The sequence below is a fragment of the Accipiter gentilis genome, chromosome 11 (genome assembly GCF_929443795.1).
Source record: "Accipiter gentilis chromosome 11, bAccGen1.1, whole genome shotgun sequence".
Taxonomy (NCBI): Eukaryota; Metazoa; Chordata; class Aves; order Accipitriformes; family Accipitridae; genus Astur; species Astur gentilis.
This window is the reverse complement of record NC_064890.1, coordinates 7,563,491-7,588,028: the sequence shown is the minus strand read 5'-3', so window position 1 is coordinate 7,588,028 and position 24,538 is coordinate 7,563,491. Positions and strand designations below refer to the sequence as shown.

The 24,538-nt window shown below is 45.4% G+C and overlaps 1 protein-coding gene across 1 annotated transcript in view; it reads right to left on the bottom strand.

Annotated features, from left to right (window-relative positions):
• The window catches only part of CAMK1D (calcium/calmodulin dependent protein kinase ID), a 230,183-nt gene that overhangs the window by 10,305 nt on the left and 195,340 nt on the right, over nt 1-24,538 (bottom strand). The window contains exons 7-10 of the mRNA XM_049814469.1: nt 14,505-14,617; nt 12,700-12,778; nt 2,074-2,161; nt 1,404-1,542 (exon numbers count right to left, since the gene is read on the bottom strand). Coding sequence (XP_049670426.1) covers nt 1,404-1,542; nt 2,074-2,161; nt 12,700-12,778; nt 14,505-14,617 — 419 coding nt within the window. The remainder of the gene's footprint in view (nt 1-1,403; nt 1,543-2,073; nt 2,162-12,699; nt 12,779-14,504; nt 14,618-24,538) is intronic.

Genomic DNA, 24,538 nt, shown 5'->3' with positions numbered 1-24,538 from the left:
GGGGTTTTCTACATCGCTGCATTGCCAGTGCATGGTCACAAGTGCTTTGTGGCAGGTCAGCGCTGCAGGTGCCTTTGCAGGTGCCAGATGTGTGCCAGTAGCACCGTGATGCTTTTTCGGCAGCAGCTGTAGGATTTGGCACTGGGCATTGCAAACTGGGCAGTGGGTGTGAAACCCCATCAGGCCCAGGATTCAGGAGGAAGGGGCTTTCCTCTGGCTCAGCTACAGCGCAGGCTGGGAAAAACATCTCACGCAGCACCCAGAAGGCAGATCCCACCCCAGGCATGGGAGAAACCGTGCCCGTGACAGCAAGAGAAACCACAGCTTCCATACAGAGCCATGGGGACTGTGGCTGGTGGCATGTCCTTGTCAAGGAGCAGAGGTTGGCAGGCAGGGGTGGCAGAGGCAGATAGCAGTGCTATCCAAAATCCATCCTGAATATTAGGTGCTTTCAGTTCCAGAATAGTGTGGGGTGTAGTCTAGAAATGACCACTTCAGTCCCCAGTGAAGTAAGCACTGACTCGCAGTTCCGTATGCTATTAGAGTTCCTTTTTGGTGCTGCACCTTAAAATAATATCCTCTAATTGTAAAGTCCACATCCCTCCATTTCATGATATAAAAATCTCTACAGATGGATGGAAGGAAATAAAAGAAATGCTCAGAACAGAGATTAAATAGGCTTCATGGCAAAGGACGCACTTCTGTCTTCCAAATGATCCCTTTGCTGCCATGTCTCTTTCCCTGGCATTCAGAAAAAAATATATACCCCAAGCATCTGACTCCATCAGGCAGCTTGCAAGTCTCAGTTATAGCATATAACAAACAAGGCAGTGGGCCAAGTCCCATTGTGGTGTACAGAGCCTGAGTCCTGCTCAGACAAATGAGCCTCTTTGTATAGGAGCTTAATTTGGCCCAGGAAGAGGGAAGCTGGGTCAGACTGGCAGGATCAGTCTCCTCCAAGGAAAATGGAAATGGAAAGTAAGCCAATTTTTACAGAAAAATGTCTTATCATAATACTGGAAACTCAAACATAAACAGTTTGAGTAAACTTTTTCAGTTTTCAACCAAATACAAAACTTTTTTGCTGTGGGTGTCTGGATCTTTTTCCCAAGCGAAAGTCCTTTTTCTCCACAAGAAACAGTGTTTTTCTCTCAAAAATGCATTGAGCTAAAACCTCATTTTTTTCAGTGCATAAACTTTTCCAATTAAATCGTTATTTTTTTGGCCAGCTAAAAACAAAGGCCTTGGTCCCTTTTCAGTCCTTATTTTAAACACCTGCTTGCACAAAGCCAAACCGACTGGCAGCAAGGACTGCATCCTGGGCAGGTCAAGGAGAAAATGGGGATCCTGCAAATTTGCTCAGCTTCCACGGCAGGAGCTTTCCCGGGATGTCAGCTACTCACAATCTTTCCGTGTGGCTGCGTCGGGAAGCGGCGCGGCGAGGCTGAGGGTGCTCGACACGCTGGCGCTCGCACTGTCCAGGCTGCTGCCGAGGTGTAACCGTCTCATGTGTCGCACGACCGCTGTGGCGTTAAACGCTTGCTGGAGCGAAAAAAAACAAGAAAGAAAGAATAAAAAAAAATTGGAGGCAGAAGGGTTACTTCTGCTCCTCTCCTGGCTGCTCAGAGTTGTCAGAAGGGAGTGAGTCCATCATCTTTCAAACTTTTCCCAATTTCTAGTTTCTAAGCTAGAAACAGCAATATCGAACCATACGCATTTCTGCCCTGGTCCTGCTCCCCGTCGTTCCTTCTAGCACTCAGCTGGGATGCAGCAGCCTACAAGGATTGCTTCATGTGCCCCCGCGGTGCTGACCAAAAAACTCCACATATAACCATGGGTGCTTTAGCTATGAGCAGCTCCAGCCCCATCTCTCACACTCATTACGTTTATATACCTGGCTAGTAGCATCCTCTATAAAAGGCCCTGCCGGGCCATGTAACCTAAGCCTGAACCAACTATTTTGACCAAAATTCTGGGCCACAAAAGCACTAAGACACTGAAAGGGTGGCTGTATGGCTGCCACATTAGCAGAGTTATGTGTCTAAGTGTCATCCCTGAGGGCAGGTCACTTACTCTCCATTTGCTTTTTGCAAAGTTCTTCCGGATCTGAGCGCTGACCGACTCGTGGATGTTTTTGTTGAGTGCTGTATCACCAGCGATCCTGAAACGGACAGACAAGACAAATTGTAAGAGATCTTTTGCTCTCCTTGAACAATCTTTCTTCTTCTCCTCAACAGAAAAGGCTGGTCCAAGGTGTGATTGCTCCTGCATTGATGATGATTTCATTCACACGAGGGCTCAAACTTCCCACCGCTCTCTCTGCTGGCAGCAGTGGTGGAAAATCTGGGGCAATAAAAGCAAGCGTAGATAAGACTTGTAAGTCTGGCAGCTACAAAGAAGAAGTACGACCTTATTTTGGCGCGGCTGCTTTCTGTCACCATTACAGCCCTAGATGAAAACATTGTACCTTTTTTTTTTCTGTACATCTAAAGATTTAACATCAACAGGCTGAGACTACTTTTAGCCTCAGCCATGCAGCAGCTTCCAGAGCCACTCCAACCTGTCTGACTTCTGTTTGCACTAGAGATTTTCCTGCCACCCTGCAACATACATAGCCATTCATCATGATTAATGTAGATTTACAGTATAGCTGATACATGGACACTCACTAAAGCAGCACAGGCTGCACAAAGAGATTAAGCTGAACAACACTCAACCTAAAAACTTGACTGATCTTGTGCAGTTTCTTTAACAGATAAAACCACATTAAAATATCCACTAAACACAATTATTTCAAGGGAATTTTACTGATTCCTTTAACTCCTCAAGGCATGAGCTCTGTTGGAAGAGTAGGCACCATAGTGAACTGATGTTGGGCCATGTGCTGGGGTAATTAGTGCTATCCAATGTAGGTGATGCCAGGAAGCAAAGACTGCTTCCTATGTTGTATGTGATGTTTTCAGAAATCAATTTTTCAGCCACAGTGTAGAAAACCAATGTCCACTAGCAACAGAAAATGATAATAAATTGAATAATCTATCAGGCACAGAGCCCCTCAGTCTGGGGACCTCCAATAAAATAATCCAAGGGTCTGGGGGACTCAGCAGTCATCTAGTCCTTCTCCCCTGCCCCAGCTCTGTCAAAATAAATATGACAGATATTTCGCTAACCAGTCCTTAAAGATCTCCAAAAGATGGAGACTCCTCAGGCAACCTATTCCAGCGCCCCACTATCTCCCAGAAGGCATGGAAAATAGTTTATTCCCTTTGTCTTTGAAGCATTCTTTGACATATTCAAAGACTGTTATCATGTCTTCTCTCCGTCTTCTCTTCTCTAGACTAAACAAACTGATTCTTTCACTGTTTCTTCATAACTCATATTTTCTAATCCTCTGATCTAGTGAGCTTCTCTGGACTTTCTCCAACTAGCCCATGTTTTCCTGAGAGGGCAGTACCCGAACTGTTCGCTGTTTTCCAACTAAGGCAGCAGAATGGCAGCATTGCTCTGTGTCTCCTAAAAGATGAAGCTCTGCTTACATACCCCAGCCTTCTGTTTCCATTTGTGTGTGCCATGAATTGGAGACATTCCTTTCATTTTGCCCAGATCATTCCAAACTGCAACCCTGTTCTTCAAAGGACATGCAGCTTTTTCTACCTTTGTGTCAATGGCACACCTAAGAAGAGCTCTCTGGGACCAGTCTTCTCCAAATTGCTCCCCTCCTTCTTGCTGGCGACACTCACGCAGCATGTCAGAGAGATGAGATGAACTCCTTACTCTTGGGAGGAAGGTGAGGGACTAACCCCCCATCTCCCAAGAGTGGAGAGCCACCAATCCCATCCTGTTGCCACTGGGCTAATCTATATTGAGTTATTCAAGAGTAGGGTTGTGGGCAGGGTTCCCATTCAGGGTAGCCTACCTCCAACTGGGAAGGGCACTTCTCTGACCACCACCGCCACATAAGTTCTATCTCAAGTAGACAGAAGAACTTGTACCATGAGCAAAGCGTGGCTCCCAAATGGCACCTGGCATCTTCTCTTGGGTCCCTACGCTGTTGATGGAGAAGGGGAGGTGTCTGACCGAGGACTGGAAGACCTTCAGATCTTCCTCTGAAGAGGATTCCTTCTGATCACCTCTCCCACTGACAGGGAGGCAAGTTGGTCTGGATTTCTCACTGGGGCCAGGCGGCTAAAAGCTTGGTGAGGCAGTATCTAGGTAAAGCATCGTGTTCACTGTTCCACCCTCTGACCCTCACAGGCAATATTGCCAGGCCCAGCACAGAGCCTGATGGAACCCCTGCAGTATATACTCCCCGATGGATACAAAGTCCAGCTGGCCTTGCACCCACCAGAACAGTGCACTTTCTGTATTTCTCTAGCATGAAATCATCATGTGAAGCAGCTCCTACAGCTATACCACAGCCACACCTAACATGACCCAAATGACATGACACGGAGTGTCCCCGACTGTCTCCAGGTCACTTCTACAACGAGCTGACCAGAACCCCGAGAAGACTCTAGCTGTATTGCCTGCCCCGCACAGCTCGCTGGCTCAGGTGCACAAGTGTGTGCAGATTTGCGTCCACTCTCCTCGCACACCGCTCAGCCTTTCGGCGCAGACGGGCCCTAGCAGAGTTTCCCGGTGGGAATGCAAACTGCTAGTCAGAGTTACTCCAAAATGTCACGAGCACTCTGCTCTGTCCAAGAACACCTCCTCGGTGAAGGTAAGTGCCCTTAACAAACACCAGCTGGGAGCTCTGACCATCCTACTACAGATTTGCAGAAGAAAACTAAGCCCAGCTCTTAATAAGTGGACAGCTACAAGCCAAAGTATCCATTCAGTAACTGATCAAAAAGACCAAGCTGCAAAGAGAAAATTTGCAAAGATCATTTTTCCTCCAAATCTAATGAAGCATTTTGCTTTACGAACAAGTTTGTTAACAAGCTGTATAAGCACAGATCACGTTTCCCATTTGTCAAATTTTATTCTGGAAACGTGGACAGAACAAGTTCTTGGGGTACGATACCCTTGCCAGCTATTCCAGAAGATCTTTCCTGCCAGTCTCCACAAGGACTTGCAAATGCGTTTTTGCTATATGAAACTTTTCATTGGGCGTGTAGCTCAAATACAGGCAATATAATTTTTTGAGTTTAGGGATCACTTTCTGAAATGCTGGTGGTTTCAATAAGAAAACTGCTGGTTCCAATAGTTCACAAACTGTCTTCTACCACCACTAACTCTACGTTCACTATGCAATACTCATAATTCCAGAAAAAAGTTTTGGTATTTGGGTGTTTCACAAATAGGCAGAATAGCACTTGTTTAATTCACAAGGGGGTGGACAGACATCCTGTGAAGCTCTCAGAAGCTACAGGGGTGGGGACCATCCTACATCTAAGGTCTCTTCAGCAGCATTAGCACCTTGCAGATGGTAGTTTTTAATCAGAGCAAAGTAACAGCAGTGCTGGGGCTAATTTAGCGTAGCAGGATCCGTTCAAACACGTGCTGGTATGCCGAACAGCGTGGCTCAAAACGCAAGCCCGGCTGCCAAAGCCGAGTGTGGGATCGTTCTCCAAGCTGTCTCTGAAGAGCTATCCTGTTAACGGTGCAATGCTGTAACATGAGGACTGTGCCTTTATACTGTATTTTGCACTTGGAGGATCTCGAAACTTTTATAAAATACTCACGGCATTAGAGTGTTTATAGTATAGTTTTACTTCTAGGAAAACAAAAGAAATGTTAACATCCATTTGCTGTTGGTGTTTTGCTGGTGTTTTGTTTGTTTTTGGGGGGGTTTAAGGATACAGGCAAGAGCGGTGGAGGTGAGCAGGTAGAAGTCATATCTTTTATATGATCAGCTGGTAGAGTTTGAAAAATGAGATAAGCTTTTGGGCACACAAACCTACCCTGAGGTGATAAGCATCATCACATCTATACTGAATGTATTTAATCATGAACTTTAATTCCCATGATGAGAAGATAATGCATGAAATTTAATAGAGATACTGGTTTTAGAGCACTCTATAATCCCCCTTCCACCCTTCCCTCACTCACCAAGTCCAGAGGCTATAAACCATCTTGCTTTTCCTTTTAGGACAAAAATACCTTAGCGCCTTCCTTCTTCCCTCCCCTGCACAACATATGCTTCTCCGATAGGAATCAGCTCCATTTTCCCTGAGAAACAGCCATCTTCTATTTCAGAGATGAGCAAACTGATGCTTATCTAGTCAAACCCTGAGCAACTGTTCTTGACTTTGCAGTTAACTTTGAAGTTAACTGTGTCAGCACTGAAGCTTGTTTTTACCTACTATACCAGTTGGCCCAGTAAAAGGTATTACTTCTACCTACCACACACGTATACAAAACCAAAATTAAACAAATCAGAATAATGCATGATCTGTTATCGTGCTGAGCATCACCCAGAACCAAACAAGGACTGATTAGCCCAACTGGAACCTGGCTTTTCTCTCGGGATCCCCATTTTGCAGCACCTGAAAGCAGCTACATCCTAACAATGGTTTGGGAACTTTGTGTTGAAGGTGGTCTTACATGCACTTGTAAATGTGTAAGCGTCTCGACACACAGAATTGGATAGCAAGGGCCACAATCTGACAACTCTTCATCACAAATACTTCCGCTGATGCGAAGAAGGGTATTTCTCATGAATAACCATAACACTAGCCCTGCACATGAGAGGAACCTAATCTAATGATCACATATTATTTCATAGTATCTAATTTATTTAGCTCTCTATCTGGGTTCAAAGCTATCATAGCAATTTATCTGGCCGTACCACTTCTAAGCTTTGAGAGGAACCTCCAACAAAGACAAACCCAGTAAATTTCCTTTTGAATGGTTCTTTGTTAGCATACTGCAAGCATATGTCTCTCGCATCCTTCCTGCCCATGACGGCAGGCAAAGTCTTTCATCTACCATTATTTTCTGAATCTTCATACTGAAGGCAGCCAACTCAAACGCTGTGCTGGCCAAACAGTGCTTGGAAATACTCTGGAGTATGATGACAGGAAACATGGAGTTAGCTGTAATGGATAATGCTGAAGGATCATAACTCTTCTATACATACACACACACACGTATATACACACACGTACACACAAGCATGCATATAAATATACACACGCACATACTGTATCAGTGATGCTCCAAAATAAATAGAGTGCAGGGACGAACTCGATAAGAGTTTGATTTAATGTTGTAAACATCAGCAGTTCCCTTCAGGGAGCTCTTTTCACACTTCAAACAACATTGTCTGAGAACTGAGCTCTTTGTAAACCATGTCCTTTCCCTGGGTGGAAATTATTATCTGGCTTGCGCGCTCTGGCACATAATAAACACTCAGGGTCATGGTCACAATTTGCAGGGGCTCAATCCTTGCCAAAGCTTCGCGATTCTTCGGCGTAGGCGGGAATGGACGTCGGCACGTCCCAAGTATCTGCTCTCCCTCTACACAAACACTGGGGAAAGGTGAGGGCCACACTCGTACCCGCAGACACAGGTGTCTAATTTAGGTGCTATCACCTCCTTCTCCCCTATACAGTCTATACATGGAGGCGATACATACATCACTCTCTAATTTAGATGTCCCAAGTTGCCTTCGAAGCCATAACCAGCTTCAGCACACAGCTCTAAATCCCATTTAAGGTCACTTGGGTAACGCGTGAAAGAGCAAAAAAAATCACAGCACACCTTCCAATTCCTGTACTAGCTTCCTAACTGTTGGACCTTTTCCTCGCCCTCTGAGGACTGTTTTCTTTCCCTCTGACCTGAGCCTGGGGGCTGAATTTGGGGCTGCAGGACCCAGCTTGACCTGACGGGGAGTGCAGTGTGATCCTATAGCCAGAAAAAACAGGTCCTTAAGTTTCTGCTGCTCACCCTTAATCGCTGCAGCCTGAGTGACTGCCCTGAACAGGATGTGGGTTCTGACGTGGCAATATATTTAATAAACTTAATTGCTGTCATTAATACGAGCTAGGGAAACATTAAAATGTATCAAGCTGCAGCAAAATTATCCCACTCTTGTTACTTTCATTTTCCACGTCCTTTTCGAAAAGTCACAGTGGAACAACTAAGCAGAACATTGCACCTTTGCAACACACCATAAACAGCGCAAACCTCAGTGAAAGATAAGCTATAAAACAAATAACCTTTCCAATGGAAAGCATAAGTCGGCTGTATATTAAGCAGGAGAACTCTGTATAAATGGACAGATTGTGCAGGCTGGGGTGTAATTATTATACCAACAAGTTTTACATATTGTACTGTTTCAGCTACCATACTTCACTGCAATTATTAGCCTCCTATTCTGCCAACTCTGAGTTTAACATACCGTCCCCCTGCCAAGGCCATTTGATTATAAATAGCAAAACATCACGTAAATGCAGGCATGTGGGGAGCAGATACAGCACAGAAAAGTGGGCCATTGGGAAGAAGTATTTACTTTTTTTAGGGTCTGATCCTGTACAAACATTTGATCATGTGAATAGCTGGCTATTCTAGAGCAGTTTCCCGAAATTCAAAGAGATGATTAACCTTAAAGGCACAAATATAATATCTTGCAAGATCCAGTTCTTGCAAGCCTTGTTTGGAAGTTTTTAATAAAAACATGGTAACTAAAATAAGAGGTATATTTTGGAATCGGTTTGTTCTTCACAAATGTTATACTTTGAAACAAAAAAATCTCATGGCCAGGTAGCCATCTCATGCACAGTTAACTATTTTTATCACAATCAGATTATAAAGTATGTGTTAAGTACTCATGATTTGATACATATCTTCCTAATTTGTGGCTGGTCCCAAAGATCTGATACTGCAGGGGCAGATTTCATAGGAGGAAGAAAAATAGAATGCTGGAAAACGTCACTATGTGGAGTCACTTCATCGTATATATTAATTATCTACCATTTGCACAGCACCAGTGACTTGGTACTGGTGAGACAAGGAGACAAACCCCAACTCTCACTGAAGCCAGTGGCAAAACTCCCATTAACCGCAGTGGAATCAGGATTTCATTTCATGAGAACTTTAGGGTTCAAAGATGCTTCTCCAGTTACACTGCTCTACAGAACCAGTTGTGCAGACAAAAATATACCTTTTATGAGATGCCATTAAGGGCTACCTGAAGTGTAAGCACTCTGCAAGAGTGTATCATTTATGGGATCACTTGAAGTCTGCTCTGACCACCTCTTCCCACTGAGCCAGTAGTGTTACGTACCTCATTACTCTTGATCACGTGCAGAGAAGACAATGCTATGTAGGCACTATGGAAGGTGATGTTGCTAATGGGGATGTATGCTGAGAAATACCTGCTCACGTGAAAAGGTGGTATGGGATGCCCCCATTATAAAAGACGTGGTACCCTCTCTCTGTTGGCTGAACATGCCCACGCTTATCTCTGACCGCTGCAACACTGAGTGCAAGCGTGCGCGAGAGGAACTTAAGCCTGGACTTGTTGGAAACTTAAATACACCCACGCTGAGAGAAGGACGCAGGTGACCGTTGAGAGAAAGCACAGAGCTCTCCTCCTCCTCCACTGAAAAGGCCCTCCCCTCCTTCAAAGGGGAGGGAAGGATGCCATTGCAACAGATATAATGGCTAGAATGAGAAAAGAAGCAGTAAAAACCTCATTATTTCCTGGCGTAAGCTACCTGGGTGGAAAATGCTTCTTGGGAAATGGCTTGGCAAAAGGAGATCCTATCACTAACCCTGAAATAACAGATAATATCTGGGTAAGTAGCCTTGATTATCCAAAGAGGCATTTATCACTACAGGATCCAAACCCTCCAAAAAATCACTGCACCGCTCTCCGGAGAGGTCTATAACTGCAACATTTATGTTACAGGAAGCTTTTCAGAGCAAGAGGGAATGAGACATCAAGTTTTGCTCAAGACCACACCGAGGAGGACAGAGGCAGATCTGAAGCCCTATCTTTGGAAACCTCCACTGTACGACTGTCCTTCTGTAATCCACTGGCACATACTGTCTCTGTATTGAAGGGAGGTGGATTTGGGATGTGGGGGGGAAACACGGTGAATATTTTAAGCCTCCCTACTGCAGTGCCATTTGCATGTCTGACATTTCAAAGGCCGACCCTGCACCGTGCTTTACATGGCTGAGAGGTAGCCCTGCAAATGAACCACTGCCTTGCAAAGTCAGCCTGGCAGGAGAAGGCTCCTGCCACAGAAATGGGGGAAAGCCCTTTTTGTTTTTTGGTTTTTTTTTTAAAGGGAAGATTGGATTCTGTAGAAAATATCAAAAATTATGGAGCAGCCTGCAAGTTTCCGTTGGCCCCCAGCCATGACATGCAAAAGAAAAAAAGAAGAAAAAAAAAAAAGGAATGAAAAACTTTTTATCATTTTATTCCTTCAGAAGGGCCCAGAAGCTGTACGTGTTACAAGTGCCACGTTTCTTTGTTGCACTCCAGCAACCAACACAGATGTAGCGGGGCCAAGAGCTGGATGCTTTCATTTTGTGTATCTTGGATGTAAGGCTTCGGAAAATCTGCCTCTGAGTTATACAAATGGTCACCTCATTCTCTGCTGGGAGTTGCATTCCCGTTGTTTATTCTGTATTTCTAATATTGACTTTTGTAACTTGTTTAATTTCCTGAGGCTCAGGTCAGTATCATTTAGAAATGTTGGGGGTTTTTTTCTTCTCACGAAAGTTGGATTTCGTTTCCCAAATTTCCTTTTTGTCACACAGACAATGCAGTTGTTGATGGGACCTTGGAAAAAGGGCAGGCCCAGGTCTTGACTTCTCCTCATCTCTCACTTGTATTGATGCCAGCCGCTGATGCAGCTAAAAACCATTTGTAAAGTGTTTCTCATTGTCATTGGCACGGGGGATGAAAAGCAAGAACCTTGCTTTTCTCAATGATTTACATTGCCTGCTGCATCCCAAGCCTTTCCTAAAACTTTTTAATTGTAAAGGCTGAGCCTCAATCTTATCTTCAGCCTAATTTGTAATCACAGAGACAATCTGCACTCAGACATTGGTACATCATTCCCACTATGAAGAAATCAGTGCCATTTCGCTGTATTTCTACCACTTGTGTAGTCATAACTTACTGAATGTCTTCACGAGTGCCAAATCGTTAATTAATGATGGGGGTAATTTGTCAGCAATCCAGAATGGTAAAAATCTTTGAAAGGATTTACCTTCCATCTAGTCCCAGGACTGAAAGCAGCAATGAGATGAGATAAACCAGTGAGTGTCAGAGAGAGAAGCATAAACCCCTTGAAACCAAACTTAAGTATTTGTTCTAGAACTACAGCCATCAAGTTTTACTCTGCTTTGAAATGTAATATGATTTTAAGCTGGGTACCAAGTTCTGTCCCTTCATAGCTGGAAAAGTTGAGGAGTGTGTCCAAAACCCATGTCTGCTGAGGAAGCAGAGATGACCAGAGCCCCGCTGATAAAGCTCCCCAGTCTCAGGGGGATGCAGACTCCATCCTCCGAACAAATGTCTCCAAATCCCAACAGAAAGCAGTGCTACCTTAAAACTCACTGACAACTTCCATGCCCGTGCTTTTCTTACCATGAGTTTTATACTCAACTACTCGAGGCTGATCCCTGGGCTAAAATTGCATCACCAGGATAGTTTTGTGGTGCATCAAGCTTTAGAGCTAGTTATGACACTGGCCCAGCTGCTTTTCTGAGGGGCTATGGACACTAAGGAAAACTTTCTGTTCCCTCGCAAAGGCACAGCCTAACACTCTTATCCTGCCAGTGCTCCAGAAACTGCAAAAGGAAATGGTATTTGTGGTAATTGTGAGAGCATAAAAACAGCCTAATGCTCACCTGGGGTGAAAATGTCATGTCATTGACTCCTTTTTGTTGCAGCTATTACAATAACCAAAGTAATAGCTCGCTTCATATATATTGATCCCTGCCCTAAAAGACTTGCATCCAGAGCCCATTTGCGGGTGCAGCTAGTAGTGATGGTCAGTCACTCAGGGTTGGTCAAAACTACATGAGCCACTCTTGTTTCAGCTACATAACCCTTGAGTAACGTTGGTGAAGTTATCCATGTGCAAAGGCATCATCTAATTTAAAGCACTTAACAGAGGTCTAAATTACAAATGTAGTCAGACCAGGTACTTTTCTGTAGTCACTGCAGAGAGATAGCATTGCTATAGCCAATTCAGACTAGGCTTATCCCTCTCAAAGGTTTCCTATCTCTTCCATTCAACAAGAGAGGATAAACAGCATGTGAAACCAGCTCCTCACTGCAAGCAGGAGGTGGACTATCATCTGTGAAGCACAGATGAGGAGCTCCTACTTCATGGCATGCTCTTAAGTGCTCTGATATTACTTTGGCAAGGACCTCATGAGTGAGTTGATACCCAGCTTTCTGCACACCAGCAGAATTTGACACTTTGCCCCAAAATATGATTTCTGGGTTCAATCATTTTGGCATATCCCACTGCTGCACTACGGTCAACATACATAATTCAGTGTTTCACTGAATCCTTACACAGATACTCAACAGGTCGGTGCATGACATTAAAGTCCATCATGGTTTTCCAGGAAAATTTGGAGGACAAAGGCAGGGGTTGTAAGAATAAAAGCACAGTTATTTAGTAGAGGTTAGTATACTACATGACAGAAAACCCACTCCCACCCATGAATGTAAAACGATGCTTTCTGTCCTGAGGGTTTCACACAGCAGTGATTGTTGCTTACCAAGGGTGCCGTGCTGCTTGCTCACAGGTGTATCTTTTATTAGGATCCTTCTCCATCAAATTCCGAATGAAGTCTTTAGCTGTAAAAAAACAAGAGAGACTAATTTAAAGCAATAGCGTTGATGCCCAGTTCTGCTGCCAGATGATCAGCCAACACCATTGATGAGGCTACCAAGTGCCATCTGGCCACAGCATGAGAAAATGGCCCTGGATCATTTGATATTTATTAGTATAGATATAACCAAAGTGACTTAGGACCAAATCTAAACTATTTAGTATGGCAGATAAAAACTCAAGGCATCTACTCCTGCAGGTATATTTAGGAGTGGGATGGATAATTCAGAGTCAGCAGAGTACAAGCCTGCCAGCTCCTGGGTCCCTGGTCAGTTAAGTGGCTCTGACCATCTTAGTGGTCTGAATGTGGCCACATCTGTTGGAAATACTGGCAAACTGGGTGGGAAAGGCAAGGAGGAGGTCAGACCACGGGAAGAGGAGCTTCTCATTGCTCACTCTAAGCAATCGCACACATGGGCAGCTGTGAGGATACATTGCGTATTTAAAAACAAGTTAACGAGGAAAATGGACTCCCTTGAGCATGAGGTAGTGTGTTTTTAATCGACGCTATAATGGAAGGAAGGGAGATCGCAGCATGGCATGCATCCAGTAGTTTCAGGAGACAGTAGGTGAAGGAGCCACAGCAAAGCCAAATATGGCAGGAAAATCTTTGTGCTGATTTAGGTCATGGACTTTCCCCAAAATGCAAAGGGGTGTGCCAGCAGACCGTCATATTTTCTCTGAAAACCCTTATGGGCTTAAAAAAATTTCTCATCACATGTATTTTTAAGCAATCCATCACAATGATATCTGGACCACAGATGTAAGCAGCATGAAATGTTGTTCTATGCAGAGATAACAGGATATATAATCATCTTTAAAATAAAACACTTATTTTTATATTTCCCCTGCTTTAATCAGTAGTACTAATGAATCACAAAACTGCATTTCTCGGGATATTTTTGTATGATAAAATATTCCTAGGATTCATTTCTTCTCCTGCATGAAATGGCAGACATTCCCCCCAGGTTGGACAGAGCAGACACTGAGCTTGTGTGACCGTTTGGGGACTACACAGCACATCAGTGGTACACACAGGGTGCAATGCTGAACATGCCCCTGCTGTCACCTATAGACACTGATGCTGGCAGACCATGAGCCACGCTGGAGCCGGACGCCTTTAGGCATTGACTAGAGCAGGGACAGGCAGGCACTATGGGTTAAATGTCTTCTGCACTGGGTGGAAACCGGGTGAGCATATGGGCAGCTATCTGCATCCGACCACACGGACAGTACTCCCAGTTTCTGAATCTGCTCACCTGCATCGTTTGGAAGCCATTAATTAATGGTTCTTGGGTTCTTTGCTGTATACACTGCAGACTTGCTTCAGACCTGCAGTGCAGTGTCAGTAACAGAGCCAAACTGGTTTGCCACCTTATTATTATTAATAACACATAAACCATCTGCTTTTTATTTGGATATCGTGGAGAAATTAAACTGCTTTGTCTTCTTGGGATAGTCTTCTGCTATCTTCGCCTTCTCTTCCAGCTATGTTTTAGTGCTTTGTGTGTGGCTGGACAAAATGGTACTTAACTTGCTCTCCTGCAGAAATAAACTCCCACAACTATTTGAGCTGAAAGAAAGACATGTTTCCAATGGTTTTCAGTTAAAAAGAGATCTGCACATGATGCAGGGTGCATTCTCACGCCCAGAGGAGGATATCTGCAACAGGCATGCATACATCTTTCTTACCAGACTCGGAGATGTCATCCCAATATGGAGAGTCAAACTCATACTCCGCCTTAAGGATCTGCTCAAAGAGTTTGGAGTCGTTTTCATCATAGAAAGGGGGATACCCACAGAGCCTAATGGAGAACAAGAAAAGAGAGATGTGACCCTCAGACCTGCCTCTGCCAAGAAGTTGAGAAAGAGGAAGGGACAAGAAGGAGAGACTCTTGTTTCAGACTTTTCCCAGTAAGTTTTCAAGCAGAAAAGCTCTACCATGACAGAAGTTTGTTCAGAGACGTGTAAACCCATTTCTGAAGATTGGCACCATCCCAGACAAAGAGGAATTCTACATGGAAACCTGGTGCTATTGATCCTACACTGACTCATGCAGATATCCTGGCCTCCTTCTGCACGCTTTTGGCTGTTTAGCCAGAGGAATAGTTTTGTTATGCAGCCATGAGCTCTTCGAGCCTCTCCTACAAATGTGGCAAGAGGAGCTTTCATGAGCTATAGCCTACATCCACAGAGCACCAGTCCACCTCATCCCTCAGCACAACCATTCCCCATCCAGGAGTCTTCTCCATACTGGCTTCACTGCTCTGATTGTTCTTCTGGACTGTTCTCACCCAATACCTTACACAAGCCATTTACTTATACTGGCTTTATCCTCCCCCGGCTGGCGGAGAAGCAGTGCAGTGGCTCTTGCAGACATGCACACACAGCAGAGCCTTGGGAACTGGGGACACACAAGAGGTGACGACACCCACCCAGCCACCTGCATGGCATCAGGACGGGCTTTGAGCACAACCTGTGGTCTCCACATCGTGCAAGAGACCTTAGCTGTATAGGAAGGTTTGTTGTACAACTGGGAGCCACCGGCCACTTGCACGGACCTCTTCTCCAGTGGAACAGGGAGGAAGAGCTGGTGGAAAGCAGGACAAGGAGCCCCACAGAGCTATCAGGCAGAGGGCAGGATGCATCTGCAGGCTCTGCGTCCCCAGGCACAACGAGGACGATGTCTGGGAGTCACTCTACCTCTGCAGCAAAGCCTGCACGGGCTGCACATAGACCTGCCGCTATTACGGAGACACACAGAGAACCTCTACCTCTCTCACTTCTGCAAGTAATTTTGCTGCCCACATCAAATTGCCTACCTTGCCTAAAGCTAACAACAGTTCTGTCCTGGTTTTCAGTATTTATAATCAGACTTCTCAGAAAACCTAGCCCCAGGACAAGCAGGACATTGAACGTTATTTGCCCAGTTTGAGCTAAAACACTCAGGCTGCACCTTCCCAGTGCTGCAGACAGCAGGACAGTCATTCTGCTGAGGCAGGGCTCCTCCAGCCCTGCAGATGCTGGGCATGGGAGAGACCACACCTGGCACTGCATTAAGCAAATGCAGCGACAAAATTCATGTGTCAGAGATCCCTCCTATCTAGCCCGTGCTGCATGCAGTAGTTTGTCCCTCTGCGCAGACATGCTGGCAAAGGTAGCCCTTCTTCAGGTTTTAATACCAATGTTGCAGAGTGTCAGATTTACCTCTGAGGCTGGTCCAAGGTTTTAGGAAATCCATCCTGCTCACAGTTAAACAGGCCTTCCTGTCTCTAGCGTGTCTGCATAGAGATGTCCCAATTTTTTTCCTCTTATCTCTAGTCTATGGTGTAAATTATTCTTTCACATACTTTGCTGATATTGAAATGATCCTACAGTTTTCTTAAACCCTGAGTCAATCAACCTCAATAAAGCATTTAATTGGAGATAGCCAGCCATTTTAAACAGACTAAAGATCTAGCTGAAACACTACGCTGTAGCAACAACAGAGCAAGGGGGGTGGGGGTGGGGGGGGTGGGGAGGAACTGTAAGAAATGAGATACTCAAGTTATTTATAACCCAAAGCCAGCCGGCTGCCCTTAAGGTTATTTGAACCAACTCAACACTTGAGGGTGAAAGGAGCAATGTTTTGTTAGCTCTGAAGAGCCAGTGTGCTTGATGATAAATAATTAAAATGCTGAGTGAGATGTTGATCTGCGTCAGATCCATATTGACCTGGAAGAACTCTACTGAAATTTGCAGCATTCTAATGAATCCACTGTGGCTCAACTGAAGCAGAAATCTCCCTCTTTATCTTGCAAAGCACGTGAGCCAGTCCTCATTTGTGTCCCACTGGATGACTGCCATTATCAAACCCAAGTACGATAACCTCATGCCAGACCAGCAGTTACGTTCAGAGCAGGACTGCATACTTAACAGGCACACGCTTGTGTATGGGGCTCAATGCATCAACTCCTACGTGAAACCCAGTGGTGGAAGTGATGTATGAGAAGGGTGATTAAAAATGGTGCATTCAAGCAAATCCCCCAAAGCCACTATGCACCTGGATGATGGAGGAAAAACATCTGGTAACTGAATGCAGAAACTGGATCCACAACCAGGATCCAGCTTTACACGTATCTATGAAGAACATTTATATAACTTGCTTTAATGTAAAAAATATCAGCGCTTACATCCCACAGTCTTGCGGGGGGATGCACACAAACTGATTTTCACCTTTCTCCTCTTTTGTCACAACCCTCAAGATTTTGGGCGCTTTACTGAGGGGTTTGGAAAGGCTGGAGTTGACAGCACCAGCACTGCAACTGTTAGGATGGCCACTGGGGTAGAGATGTCCAGGCTGGAGGAAAAATGTTCCTCCAAAGGCACTTGGAGCCATTGCTCTGTCCCTCTTCCCTGGGGAACACATTGGACTCCATATAAGAAGCCTGACAGCCCTTCATTAATTTCTTGCCTTCCTCAGCACTTTCCTTAAACAAAACCAAACTGCTCTGATAAAACATTTTAGGGCGAGCAGACAGCGCTGTGCATGCCGAGGTGCTGGCAGGCTGCTCCAGAGAGAGAAATAACTCTCTTAAAATGTGCACTGTACTAATTACCTTGGCAAAGGTACAAGAGCACAAGTTAGGGCTGCTGTGATTTATACATGCTCGTGGCAAAAAGGTAAAAGCAAACTGCTGAGCAGCAGGGAGCTGGAGGGCTATAACCCTGCAAAGGGGGGAGCAGAGAGACATCAACCCCAGCAAGAGCCCCAGCCTCTCCAGAGCCTTTCAATCCCTTTCCTACACACATCCAGCTCTTCCCCTGTTCCTCTGCACGGCTTCAGTATTTACACGGGTCTGGGGTATCTACTGCTGTGTCTGGGAGGTCACTGAAGCCCATCACAGGGCTGGGTGCTGCGAGGGCTGATGCTGGGAGGGCTGGGACCAGAGCCAATGTCATGCAGGAGGATACCGGGACTGCTGGGAGCTGGGCACAGGGCAGAAAAGAGCCTCTTTCGGCACAGCTTTTCCCTTGCTAGTGAGAGCTTGAGAAGTGTTAGTCACTATTACAGGTTGCGGGCAGGGACATCCCTCCAAATCAGCCCCCTGCCTAAGAGCGGGCTGAGTGCAGGTCAAGGGCTGGTCCTGGCTCGGCCAGGGATGGGGATGAACCTCCTGCATTGGGGGACCCAAGGATGCTCCTCCAGGAGGCAAAACATTGAGGACCTACACCAGAAAGCATGTGAGAAGGGAGCATCCTCCTTAGGATGGAGGAGGTGGCATGTGGGAGGGGAACACCAGGGCATCCTGGCACAGGGAGGGGTTGGGAGCCAAAATATAGGCAGTCTCGCTGTCCTTTCCCTTAAAATCAGAGTTTAGGAAGACATCGAAATTTTAATGTTACTTACTTTAATGTTTTAACATTACTGGCTTTGCAGTAAGGGATGGGAAAGCCCCAGTATGTTAGGCTATCATGCAATTTATGGCTGGAGGAAATCTTGCTGGACTTCCAGCAACTGGGCCACTTTCCAAAGTCCATAATAAGTTTTTCTTTAATTCTTACAAAATCAAAATCCCACCGACTTCATTTCCATCTGCTGGGACATTTCTGTGTGAAAAAATTGACCTCACTATCAGAGGTTCTGCTGCTTTTCTTTAGATATGCAGAAATATAAAAATAACCCCTCTGTTTTCAATGTGAAAAAATCCTGCACTGTCCTGGGGGAGCTTCAGGCAGCTATTAGTTGTCATCATTTTCTTGCAGTTTCACCAAATAAAAGCTTTTCAGAATTATTCAGCAACCTTATCACATCAGCAACAGATATTCCCCTAACCTCCTGCTCCCAGTCTTGCCTTGAAAAGAATGGGATGCAGATGAGAAAAACACAGGTGGATGTACAAAAGAAAGATATTGCCAGAAGTCATTTCTAGAAGCCATCAGGAAAGCACAAGAGGAATACCGGGAACATCTTCTCCTCACCAGGCAGAGAAAACAAACCCCTGCAAGCTCTCATTACATATCAGGGGTGATATTAAAGGCTAAATGACCCATTTGCATAGTGAGTGTACAGCCTGTAACACAAGAGGCACCGGGGTTAGTTTTACAAACAATTTTATAGTGAGATTAGAGCAAAGAGTTCGGTAAGTGCTCAAAGACCTGAGACGTATGGGAAGTTGTCCAAGTGCTATTTATACAGATAAATGCATGTATTACATCTTATTTTGGGAACGGACCCTCATACTGGCTGCCACTGGTGCCCTCATGAAACTGTGGACAAGGACATATTAGCATGGGGAATAAAAAATAAATTAAGAAGCAAGCAATGAGGAGCAATCATTCAGGGTTGTCTCCCAGTTTTTAATTGAGTTATCCTGAGCAATCCAACATGCCCAGGTACATTTTTCCACCACTAATTCTCCTGCCAGTACTGAACAAGTAAGTTATTCCTCACTTTCTGGCTTAGCCTTGTGTGTGATGCTGAGCAGGTGAGATAACTGACCAGCTTTTCCCAATGTATGACTCCAGGATGATGGTGGAAACTTCTTCTGGCATAATATACTTTGTACCGTCCCTGGTTAATCCTTCCATACAAACATCATCAATGATTCATGCACATCTACTTGAAAATCAAAAGCAACTCAGCAGCAAATTGTGAAAGTACGATCCAAGACCTATCTCCAGATACTCGTTGTTTATAAATAGCAATAACAAATCAGTAATTCTCTTGTCCTACCAGTGAACAGAATCAGAAGAAAATTCAGGGCAAAATGTGTTCGGCCTAGTGCAGAAGAGACAGGAGGTGTTGACTATGAATAACCAGGGGCTGAGGCAGAGCATTCTGTGGCCCCAGGTCCTTTTCCAACTTTGGAACATGATTTCCTATTTTTTGCATAAATTAACTTACTCTTCTCTATATCGGGTATGCATGCGATCAGTATTTTATTTCCCTAAGTTTTTGTAACCCCTCATGTGACCCAGACAGTGAAGTCTCTTGCTCTTCTTATGCTCTATATTTTCAAGCTGAACACATGATCAAAACTACCTTGTGATAAGTAGAAAGCCGAGCTCAACAGAGAGGGTGTTTCAAATTGAGAAATATTGCAACTGGAATAACAGGAAATTTCAGGCTGCTAAAATTAGTTCGTGTGAATAATGACTTCTCATGCAAAACAGGTTTTGATAAAAACTCCGCTGGTGCAGCCTCTGCAGTCTGGCTGTCATTAAGGAGAAGCATTAGAGACTGGCACTGAAACAAAGGTATTTTTCCTAAGACATCCTTCACCTTGCGTATCACAGAAACAAATATTTGTCTACAGCGTCAGTGCCACCGAAACAGTTTGTTCTTCCAGTGTCATAAACTGAAGGCTCTCATGTGAGAAAGAGCTTGTGTCTGGAGGCACTCAAACCACTTGCAGTAATAATAGCTCAAAGCATCTTTAATTTATGCCTGGCTTCTGTGTTGGATTCCCGAGTTTCCATCCTCTTAAATGACAACAGTCTGTTCAGAGTGGCTGTGAGGATTCACGGGAGAGGTGGCGAGGTGATGCAGGACAATGTGCTTGGATTGCCCTGTGCATAAATATGTCTCCGACTGGTTTGGGCATGTGCAAGTAGCTCCAACTGTGCTGACTGTGGAGCTGGAAATGGCATATCCAGATGAGTGTGGTGATCTATAGGAATTAATAACTCCTGCTCAGGGCAGGATTAACTACCAGCATTGCACCAGGGCGGCTATGCTGCTGGTGCTTGCTGCATCTCAGCGCCACGCTGCACTGTGAGCGTGCCGGCTCTGCGGCCTCGGGTGGTGGGGCAGTGCTGAGACGGCAGACCTCGGTGTTAAAGCTGTGCCCATCACTGGTGCTATCAGACACCGCAGCAGGGCTACCTCCTTCCAGGTTAGGGAAGGACCCCTCTTCCTCTCTGTCTCTACTGTACCCCTGACATCCACTTTCTTGCGAGGCCATATTCGCAGTTTCTGGCTATTCCTGGAAGCAAGGATGGGATCCAGTTCAAGATTAGGACACAGGAGATGGGGGCTGGGTTTCTAAGCTCCCGTTGCAGTCCATAGAGATGGAGTCAACGGAGACTGGAGAGTGACGCAAATGTACCATAAAGCAGATGAATCCATCCTGTGAAGGCAGGGGTCTGAGTACAGAGCAGGATGTGATCCCGCAGCCTCAGCATGGGCATCTGGTGCTCTTCGGCGCAGTCCGTGGTCTCCCGCTTGGCCTCCATCTGCCGCTCCAGAAGGAAGGTCTCTGCAGCGCGTTACACGTGCCAAATCCACGTGGCTGTCCCAGACGCCCCAGCGTGGCACTAAACACAGAAGTTTAGGCAACTGAACGGCACAACCCGGTGAAATGACTGCTTGCATTGACCCAGGTGGGTTGAGGTGCCCACACGCAGAGCCCAGTGCCACTGGAGAAGCTGCCAAGTGCACAGGACCCCTGTCCCCCGCTGGCAGGTACGCCGGGGGGCTACGGGGGGGCTGGACCGTCCTGCAGCCGCAGCTTGCGACCAGGCGGGACGCTGTACGTGCCTGAAACAGCACCAAGCACCTACGTTAGGGTAACCAAAGAGAGCCCTGGAGTGCTGCTGACTGTTACAGGAGCTGAAGGATGTAGTTCACATTCACATGCAGAAATATTCAAGGAGGTGGTTTGATCTCAGACCCAATCCCACCCAAGCAGTAACAGTCTGGCAAACACATTACCGCGCTCCTACGGCAGCGCATTATTGCCGTTCATTTGGACTGTATGTAATACAAATCAAGTCCTTATTACATGAAGCACAGAAACCCTGAAAAGGTTTCCTTGTCCTGCAAACGGGAATTCATAGGGACTCATTCTTACTAAACTGATTTAAGCCTTCAGGGTTGGGAATTCCCCGTACAGCAAATGGGGAATTTAGAGTCGAGGAGTGTGTATGCCTTGTTTGACAAGCCCAGCACATGCTGATTGTGAAAACAGAGCAGGAAACAACTGAGCTGAACCTTGCAGAAAGAGCAGCCTTGCTTAGGAAGGGAGAAGGACTATGGATGAGATTGTAACCTTCCACATATTGAAGATGTGTTCGTAAACTGGGTATGGAGGACACATTACTCACCCGTAATCCTCAGCAAGACACATAAAAGCAACAAGTGAAATAACAACAGGTCTGCCAGCAAAAAAGACCTTTGGTGCATGAGCCATGGTTGAATGGGACTGAAATCTTGGAGGAAAGCAGAGCCAAGTTTCTCTCTAGGCAACAAGGATGCAACAGTTCACAGCCCTCCTGTGGGCTGCCAGATGGACACATATTTTCATGGTGGATATTTGACAATAAACTGAACTTAGCCAGCGGTCGAGCTGGAAGTGAGGCAGGGTACTGCTGTCTTCCAATTGCATCCTCCTCCTTCCCACTCTCTGAAGCTGGTACTTGGCAAAGTACAACAAAAGCAACAGAAAATCTACCTGATCGTCCTGCCATGGCTGGCAAGGACCAAAACCATCAAAAAAACCAACCTCTCGGCCTTCCATGCTCAGGTTTGCTTGGGGAAAATGCTAAGTTTGGGTCAGCACACATCATCCTCAACTAAAAGTGCACTAGGGAATGATGTGTGAAGCAGCCTCCGAGGTATTTTGGCATGCCTGCTGTCTTCCTCACTGCTGTAGCATGTCCCGCTGGGCTTTGCCACAAAGTCAGAATCAGCACTGCTGATTTTTGCTTTGTTATGCAAAAGTTTTTTGCATCTTGCTATTGATGGTTGCTCCAAGATAAATCCATCCCCCTGCAAAGTTTTGTACTCAACAAGTTTTCAAATATTCATGCAGATTGGAAAGCCAGTTGTAAAGTTAATGTTTTTAGGCAAGGCTTTGTTTTGAAATAAATAAATAAAACCTTCCTATACTATCTTAATATAAAAAAAGCTATTTTGGGTGACATATAACTTCTGCTCAAGACTAAATGAGAGTGTAAAGAATGAACACTGCACAGAGTGGATAATACAGCAGTGAGGTTTGTCCTGGCAAAAATAGTTCTACTACACCATCAAAAAGTTATTCATGTTGACAAGCCATGAAATGTTTGCATAAGGAGAAAGGGAACAAAGTAGGAATGCTTTAATGCTGTGCCTCATTGGAGCTGCTTTTTCCTTCAGTCTTGTATAACAGTGACAGTTGTGTAAAAGGGAAAATAAAAAAAAGAGAAAGCACTGGTAACACTGGCATGAAAAGACATTTGTTTCTGTGGCAGTCAACAGCTACACAGCAGCTCTGTGCTCTCTTGCACAAAAGGAACAGGCTTGTTGTGCTCTGTGTGGTCACCCTGAGACAGCCCATGGCGAAAGCCTGACCTCCTCTCGAAGACCCACACAAATAGCTCCTGCTTCAAAGCCTGCTAGGCTGTGCAGATGCAACCTATACAATTGTTATTTGAACAACATGCATGGACTCACAGACCTGAGCCCTGAGCACGGACTACCCCAGCAAGACAGGCCCCTAAGCTAGAGGGAGTCTTCCTACAGGTTCACGGACAACAAATTCTGCATTTCCTTCTCAATCCAAATATTAGCAGTGATTTCATATACCCATGCACACAGAGCTGGATTCAGACGATGGTGCCAGAAATGTTACGGATGCCCTTCTCTGGACAGCACTAATGACCCCTGGCACCAGGGTATCCCTGCGACCACAGTGGCCAGGACACCTTCCCAATCCTTCCAAGTGTTGTCACTGGTGCAAGAGGTGGCTTACCTACTTCCACGGTTCAAGCACTGAAGGTGCACCCACATCTAGAGTACTGGCTGCCCCTTTCATGGAGACAAGTCTGAATACAAGGGAAAACCTTTTCCCCATGAGGACAGTCAAGCAGTGGAACAGGTTGCCCACAGACCTTGTGCAGTCTCTGTCTTTGGAGGACTTCAAGACCCAACTGGATAAAGCGCTAGGCAACCTAGTCTGACCTCAAGGACAGGACTTCCTGAGGTTCCCTCCAATCTAATTATCCCATTAAGCCTTTGTGAAGAAGGGTAGCACGTACTGAATGAGGACAGGCACTACATCTTCACAAACATATGAGTTCTGAGATCTACCCGCCACCTTGGAGAATGCGCAAAAGTCTTGGTCCTGTAGCTTTCTCAAGTAACCAATCCCCACTCCTTTGAGCAGCAATTAGCCCCATTAGAGGAGCAAACCTCAGCCAAGAATGCGGAGGGTTAATGGCTTGATAGAAGAGTGACAGAACTGACAGGACACAAATCAACTCATCCTCTCCTATGGGACCTGATGGTTGGATGTGTTAAAGAAAATGATCCCTCATTTTTAGTAAAAATCTCAATACTTTGTATTACATTTTAATGAGAATAATTCAGTACAGGACTTGAAAAGTTCTTCCCTGCTTATCTCCCTCTGTGCCCTCCCCAGGGAAGAAAAAGCCAATACAGTGGTGCCTTGAGAGAGGTGGCCCTTCAGGATACGCCTGTAGGCATGATGCTGTGCTCTGTGGACGTGGCCAGATTTGTTTCTTGTCAAAGCTAATCTGAGCAGGGGACATAATAACTTCAGTAACGTCACAGCCTGGACAAACCCATACTATTGCACACACTGTAGTTCAGGTGGGAGCAAAGATTTGGGCTTTTGAGGGGTCCTGGTTCATTCCTACCACTTCTGCCCAAATTTCAGCCTTTGTGCAACTAGGAGGTGTCCAGGGTTCATGTTATCCTGGGTCACAAGTATCAGAGACTGATTTTTTGGCCCAGACTAAGT